Source organism: Tauraco erythrolophus, chromosome 10, assembly GCF_009769465.1.
Source record: "Tauraco erythrolophus isolate bTauEry1 chromosome 10, bTauEry1.pri, whole genome shotgun sequence".
Classification (NCBI taxonomy): Eukaryota; Metazoa; Chordata; class Aves; order Musophagiformes; family Musophagidae; genus Tauraco; species Tauraco erythrolophus.
This window is the reverse complement of record NC_141474.1, coordinates 5,502,505-5,510,008: the sequence shown is the minus strand read 5'-3', so window position 1 is coordinate 5,510,008 and position 7,504 is coordinate 5,502,505. Positions and strand designations below refer to the sequence as shown.

General features: G+C 50.8%; 1 protein-coding gene across 1 annotated transcript; it reads left to right on the top strand.

Moving 5' to 3' along the window:
• On the top strand, positions 1–6,884 carry NPHS2 (NPHS2 stomatin family member, podocin). Its single transcript, XM_086617417.1, has 8 exons — positions 1–277; positions 1,854–1,957; positions 2,713–2,785; positions 3,093–3,175; positions 4,017–4,220; positions 4,932–4,987; positions 5,809–5,887; positions 6,606–6,884. The coding sequence occupies exons 1-8, from the start codon at positions 1–3 to the stop codon at positions 6,882–6,884; spliced, it is 1,155 nt and encodes a 384-aa protein (XP_086473543.1).
• Positions 6,885–7,504: the final 620 nt, after the last annotated feature.

The following is a 7,504-nucleotide window of genomic DNA, read 5'->3' as shown; positions in this document are numbered from 1 at the left end:
ATGAGGACGGATAAGAGATCTCGGAGCTCTTCCAGGGAGTCTCATAGGAGACACAGAGAGTCCCCATCTACACAGAGCAAACGAGAGAAAAGGGAGAGCAGCAGAGAAGCTGGCAAAGGAAGGGGAGAAATAAAGCAGGAGAAAGCAAAGGAGATCAAGAGCACCACAGGGATCGATGGAAGGGTGCACACAACCACGGTGGTGGACGTAGATGATGTGATATCTGATGAAGAAATGGAGGCAATGGCATTACTGGACAGCGAGCAGCAAGAGGAAGGTATGGCTTATAGAAGGGAAGGGGCTGGAAAGCAAGCTATGGGTTCTTCGACCCTGTGTGGTCACAGCGCGATTCCGCTCTTTGCACGGTGAATGTCATTACACCTACCTTCCATAGGCACGTAGTTATCCTCAGGACAGGACATGGGAGACTCCAGCCAACTTCTGCAGTCAGTCTAGGCTGATCCGCGCCGTCTAGCACAGCAATGAACTTTGCAACAAGCAATTACATCCCCAGCACCCTTCCTACTTCAGCTCACTACTCCACTCTCTTCCTTTTCTTGCTTGCCCTTCTTTAGGCAGATGGAGTTAGCCTTAATATCAGTTCACAGCCCAAAGAACTGCCTTGCGGGGAAGAACTGTGCACGAGGTGCACACTCATAGCTCCCCTTCCAGATAACCTCCGAGAGCAGCTCCTCTCCAAGCCATGTGTTAGGCAGATTCCCAGCCTGCCGTGACAGGATAGAACATCGTTGAGTCTTTTGGCAACACTCTTTGGACCCAGCATCACCACAGATGCTGTATTACAGGATGTGTATTGTGGGAGCCAGCGTCACTTATCTGCTTCCATGCCAGCAGCTCCGCTGCCCTAGAGTGACACAAAGGTTCAGACTTGCTCCTGTCTCTCTGGGAACTAATTTTTCACAACTGCCTCTCTCTGCCTCAAGTACAGGAGTCTCAGTTAGTGAGCAGTGCTGTGGAGCTAGAGTGCTCATGCAGGTTCTTGGGATCTGAACCTCCCTCAGGACCTTGTGGCTCTGCAGAAAACTCCAAAAGCCAAGGGGCAGGAATGGAAAGGCTAGAAAGGATTAAAACCGGGAGGGATGCAGGAATGCTAACTCCACTGCTGGAAAACATGGTCCCTCCTCTGGGTCTAGGTACACCCAGAAGTAATCTGTTTTCATGCCGTACCTGCAGATTTTCCCTCAGGCAGGAGCACAACAAAGGGTATCCAGACTGAGATGACCCACGCTCACTTTGGGCTGAAATTTGCGGCTGACCACCCCAGCCAGCCTCCAGCACCTTGGCATGACTACTGTAGAGCACAGGGAGCTTTCAGCGGCACCAGTGGCTTGGTCCCACTGCATTATGGAGCTGGGATGCCACTAAAATCCTATTCCGAAAGGACCTGATATACTCTGATAGGGAAGGGCACTTCAGGTGTGCATATTGAAAGCTACCTCTCATTTATAATCTTTCTCTTTGCCCTTATCTTACCTTTACAGATAAGCTTCTGGGATCACTGTTCAGCCAACAAGTTGCCCATTCCAAGCCTTTCAACACTGCTTGGTAGCCACAGGTCTCCAAGCTAAAGGCTGCTCTCTAGTCAAGGCACTATGGAGAAGCATAGCTCAATTTCTGCCAGAAAAGCAGAGATAAAATCTGTCAGACCATCCTGGCAGCTCCTGGGGTAGGGAGTATTCTTGAACACGGCTCCAGAGGGAGCCAAGTAGTTCAACATACTCTGAGTCCAGGCAAAGGACAACACTGAAGCTGATCTGTGCAGGCACTTGTCAGGCCATCAGTATTTCGGGAGCAGTCCTCTCCTAACACAGTCATGTTGGATTTCTCCCTAGGTTTAAAGTCTCCTGGTCTGGGCATCTGTGAGTGGCTTCTGACCATCTTGTCTTTCCTGTTCGTCATAATGACCTTCCCCATTTCTGTCTGGTTCTGCATGAAGGTGAGAATAGTCATGGGGTCTCCCTGGGTTTAGTACCTGGTGTCTGATGTGGACCTACCTCACTGGTTCAGCATGTGTTAGACAGAAGCATGAAGCTGTTTTGGTCTAAGGCCCCATTTATACTTCTTCAACTCATCATTAATTTTGTCTTATCCTCTATCACATGTTGCTGCCGCAGAGGGCTGCACAGGAGTCCAGCCACTGCCTGTCAAACACTACTGCTGCAATACCAGCAGGCAGAGGCTTAGGTTTCTCTTTTTAAAAACAAATTGCAGGTCTGTTCACTTTCAAACACAGCCTTCAGCCTACCCAGCCCAGGGATGCCTGTGTTACAGCAGCAGGGTAAATAGGTTTTGAATTAAAAATTTTAAGAGAGATTGATCTCTCAGTTAATAGCAGATTTTCCCTCTTCCTCCCCTTTTCTCAGATCCATAGCACAGCTACAAGTAGGCATATTTTGATTCCCACTTCAGGAATTTCAGAATTCAGAGCCAATTCAGAATTTCAGGAAATTTCCCATGCCTCTTGTTCTCAACAAGAGTGTCAGTATTATGGCTCAGATCTTACACGTGTGAGCACACACACACGGTTCCCCTGGAGACAACCAAACAACATAGAAAATTTTAGCTCCAGGTGTTCACATTTGGCCAGACTGTAAGGAAGCAGAATGCTGGTCTCATGCTGGGAAACCGGTGAGGCCCCTTTCCCCAGTCCTACACCTTCCTCTCCAGCCTAGTGTTTGTTTCCCTCTGCAGGTAGTGCGGGAGTATGAGAGAGCCATTGTTTTCCGACTTGGACATCTGCTTCCTGGCAGAGCCAGAGGGCCTGGTAAGGTATTTACTGAGCTCCCTCCAGCCTTGTCACTCCTCTTCTTCACGCTCTACCAAAGCTCACATGCTGGTGTCCTCCGAATAGACACGGCCAGAGAGGAGATGGGATGCCTTTTCTCCCTTCCTCTTAGGACCCGTGGCTTCTAATGGCTTTTCCCATCACAAAAGTAGCCTCAGAATTTGGATCTATGTATTGCTGTTCCTTTGTAGTTCTGCATGCCAAACCCTCCCCTGTTCCCCAGAGCAGGAGAGGCAACTTCTGTGGTTCTGATGATCACCAGTTGCCTTTCCTCTTCCTCTCACAGGCCTTTTCTTTTGCCTTCCCTGTCTGGACACATATCACAAGGTAGACCTCCGTGTCAAAACCCTAGAGATCCCCTTCCATCAGGTACTGCTGACACTTCCTCTCTGTATTAATTTTGGGGTCTCTTTATCATTACATCTCCCTGTGACTGGTCATGTGCTTGATGAAAGCCCTGATGTTAAGAAAGCAGCTTATGCTTACCAGAGTGATTCTAGTCCCAGGTCACACAGCACCAGTTCATTAGCCATTATGATTCTATTCGGCACTGCCAGTTCTCAGAATCTCACTGCAGATCTTACGTTGGGCCTTCTTTGCAAAGCCCCAGCTCCTGGATTCCCGTGAATGTAGGAGAAGTCCCCCTTCTCTCCCTGATTTTATGCTTCCAGCGTTCATCGCTGCTTAGAAATGTTTAAAAAACCATCTCAGAGTAATCCTGACACTCCAGAAAAATGGAAGGCCAAAAATTCAGCCCCTCTTCTCCTTTTGGGACCTGTTGTCTGTGCTGCTGCATTGCCAGAAGGACTGTCCTTGTCTGGTAGCATCTCCAGGCTCAACTCCATGGTATACAGCAAATCTTTCTGGAGACAGTACCCAGCAGTACTGAGCACACACCTCAGGACACAGCCTGTGCGCTCAGAACCGGAATGGACCTGGCAGCAGTGGGCAGGAAAACACCATGTAGGACAATGACCTGCTCATTGTCTCTAGCTCAGCAGCTGTACTGAGGAGATGGACACAAAGGTGCTGCTCGGGGAACTGAGATACAGAAGTTATACAGTTTGCCCAAGGTCAGTCAGTAGCAGAGGTGGAAACTGCAGAGAGTTAACCATCCAGCCAGTCTTCTTCACTCCTGTAATCGTGTGCTTTTTCGTGCTGCCTCAGAACTGCAAAACCAGCTCCATCTCTCCTAATGTCTTCTGCTTAGGTGGTGACCAAAGACATGGTTACCTTGGAGATAGATGCTGTCTGCTACTACCGTTTGGAGAATGCCTCTCTTCTACTCACCACCCTGACCAGCACCTCCAGTGCCATTCAGCTGCTGGTGCAGACCACCACAAAGCGCCTCCTGGCACACCGAGCCTTCTCTGAACTTCTCTTGGAAAGGAAGAGCATCAGCCAAGAGATAAAGGTGCTTCCACAGGGGGGAGTTAGCAGAGCAAGGGGGTGAACTGAGGCTCCACAAAGAAGTTCAGGTGATCAGTCCCTCAAAATCACAGACACTGGTTTGCAGAAGGGTACGATAACAACATGTGTCTCCTTCATAGAAAAATAGGATTTTTTTCTTCTGTTTTGTTTTTTGACTTGGATCACTTTAGGGGAAGGATATACAGTGTAGGCCCCACAGGTGGCCATGGTGAGCAGCAGACAGTATGATGTGAGGGGCATGAAGGAACCACTGAAACCAGCTTCATCAGTGCTTTGTGATACTCCAGCTCCAGTACTTACCCTTACTTATTCTGCAAGCTCAGTGAGTTGCCATAAAGCCAGTATACACGGCATCTCCAGCAGCAGGTCTTTGTGGCCCTGACACACGTACATGACGACATCAGTCAGGAACTGAATGTTTCCTATGGAACTGAATTGGTTCCATGCTCGAACCAGTATGGATTAGTTAAATTGTGCGAAATTCCTGGGGCAGACACAAATTGGAAGCCAAGTGAGGGAAGTAATTTTATTTCTGAGGGGCTTTACACAACAGCACACAAAACCTAATAAATCTGCCTCACCGTCCTGCAGTTACCTGCCTTGAGTGAAAGTGCTTGCAGTGTCTTACTCCCTGTAAAGGGCCTAGTGCACAGCTGACCTTCTCTCCATGCTCTAAAGATCTTCCTCTTCACAGGTGGCTTTGGACGCAGTCACGGGCTGCTGGGGGATCAAAGTGGAGAGAACAGAAATGTAGGTAGGAAATACTGGTAGAGAGGACTTCTTCGGCCCTTTGCAAGTACCTGTCCTGCTCTGCTCACTGCTGCCTGCTCCTTTTCCTGCTTTGCCTCTGGCTCTCTCCCTGCAGCTATTCTGCAGAAGGTAGAGCCTCACCCCTCACTTTCCTGTTTTCCCTGCCCCTTCCAGCCTCTGCCTCATATAAAACTTGCACATGTGAAGACTGTGCTTGCTCCTGCACTGACATCCAGGGCAGGATCCTTAGCTGGGGTCTCATCACCATTTCACTGCTGCTGCACGCAGAGTTTGCACCCACTTCTGGTAGCCCAAGAGTTGCGGAGGGCACCGAGTCCTCTGTGTCAAAGCACTGGTTGGGATGGGCTCGTCACTCAGAAGCCCATGCAGAAGGGTGGAACATGCTGATCATGTAGAGGGCCATGGAAGAGAGAGCCAAGCAGTGAATGAGTAAATCTATTTTTTTTTAGAGAAGGAAATTCCTGTGCCTGTCTTAAAGAGCACTCTCCCAGTGGGTTCTCTGCTGTCTCACAAAGAGTGAGCTTAGACTTCAAGCCTCAGAGGCACAGAAAGAAAAGAGGTCTCTGCTGCCTAGTGATCATGCAAGCCTGGTCATGAGAAAACCAAGCTGGAAAAGCAGGATGGGAATGGAGTAGAAGGCTAAAGTGAAACACACAAAGAGGGACACCCAGAGAGCAGGGAACACAAGGGATCTGCTCTGCAAAGGCAGAATGATGAGCCCATTCCAAGCCTCACATTGACCATCCAGTGCTGCCAGGAAAGCCTACAGTCCAGCTAATCCCTGTCCCTTAATACCACAGCAACAATGTGCAGCTGCCTGCTGAACTCCGGCAATCTCTGGCTGTGGAAGCAGAGGCCCAGAGACAGGCCAAAGCACGGGTATGCCAATCCTGAATACCTCCCATCTCCTTCCAAAGCATCCCTCCTTCCTGTCTCACCTCTGGTTTGAGGTCCCTGGGACATGCCACGCCAGGATACTGCTCTGGGAAGATATGTCTCCTTTAATTCCTGTTCAAGAGCTGTGTCAAGCAAGGGGAGCTGCAGCAGGAGTCTGGGCCAGCCCAGTGCAGAGCCAGATCTAGTACCAGGCCTGCAGGTAGAATAGAAAGACACCCAAGAGATCTGAGGTTATCCCTGAGCCCACAATGATCCCCATGGGAATCTCTCCCTCCTCAGAGGTTCACTCTCCCCTAGGAGCCCAGTGCAGGGCTGTCACCACTGTCACGTACCCTGAACCTTGCTCAGCCCAGGCTGGTCTCCATCCCTTGCACTGAGCTGCTCAAGAACTTGGATAAGGTTGGTGTCCAGTATTGACCCCACAAGCTTGGCCTGGGGGCTGCCATCTCCCATGTGTTTGCAGCAACAGTATGCCCACTTGTGAGCCTTGATGGGCCTAGTAAGCACAGGTTAGGCATGAGCTTCTAAACTTTTGGGAGCATCAAGAGGTCTAGTACGCGCCATGATCTTCAGACAGCAGGAATATTATAATCACAGGGGCTCTGGGAATTTCATGGTGGCAACCTCCCTCTGTAATCAACAGCCCACGCCCCCTTACTCCCAGTCTCACAGAAACCTTCTTTATTTCCCTGCTTGGCAGGTGATTGCTGCTGAGGGGGAAAAGGCTGCTTCCGAGTCCCTGCGGATGGCAGCTGAGATCCTGTCCAGTGCCCCAGCTGCTGCTCAGCTCCGTTACCTCCATGCACTGCATTCCCTTACCGCAGAGAAACCTGCTGCTTTCATCTTGCCCTTGCCTTTGGATGCCATGAACCTGGTCTCTCCAGCTACCCACAGTCCTCCACCCGCGAGCAGCCTCCTCACAGGCACCACAAAGCTCCCAGAAAACCTGAAAGACAAGAAGGACTCACCCATGCTCTAAAAGCTGTCCCAGAAATGGTTGCCACACCGCCCTGGTTAATCCTGTGCACACAGGAGCAAGAAGGCAGCCCACCAGCAGGTCCTGGTCTGGAGGCAGGAGGGAAGGGAGCCCAGGCCTGTAATATAAAGTGGATTGTACATGGAAGAAGCCTCTGCTTGTTTTGGAAAGGGAAAAACATGGAGCACAAAGAGCAGGGCTGGGATGTGTGTGAGCAGGGGGCTGAGGGGTCTCGTCAGATGCACCTTGAAGTGCATCATGCATGCATGATGGCCAGATGCACCTTGAGGTGCACGCTGAGGCCTGGCCCCTGGGGTTGGATCCATCCTGCCCCGTCACCTTGGCAGGAAGCACAGACTAGCTCCTGTGTACTTAATGCCCCCGTGCCCAAACTGAACAGCCAGGCAGGCAGTGGTGGGAGCCCGACAAACAGCGGGGGAGCAGGAAGGGGCTCAGCACACAGGCAGAATGGTACCTGCTGCCAGCCTGGTTCTCCTGCGACGAGGGAGCGAGCTGGGTTCCGCGGCGTAGTCCTGGATGTAGGGTTTCATTCACCAACCACGCGCCCATACGTACGCACAGAGGCCACCGCAGTGTGCAGCCCTTGTCCTAAAGTGGGAGGA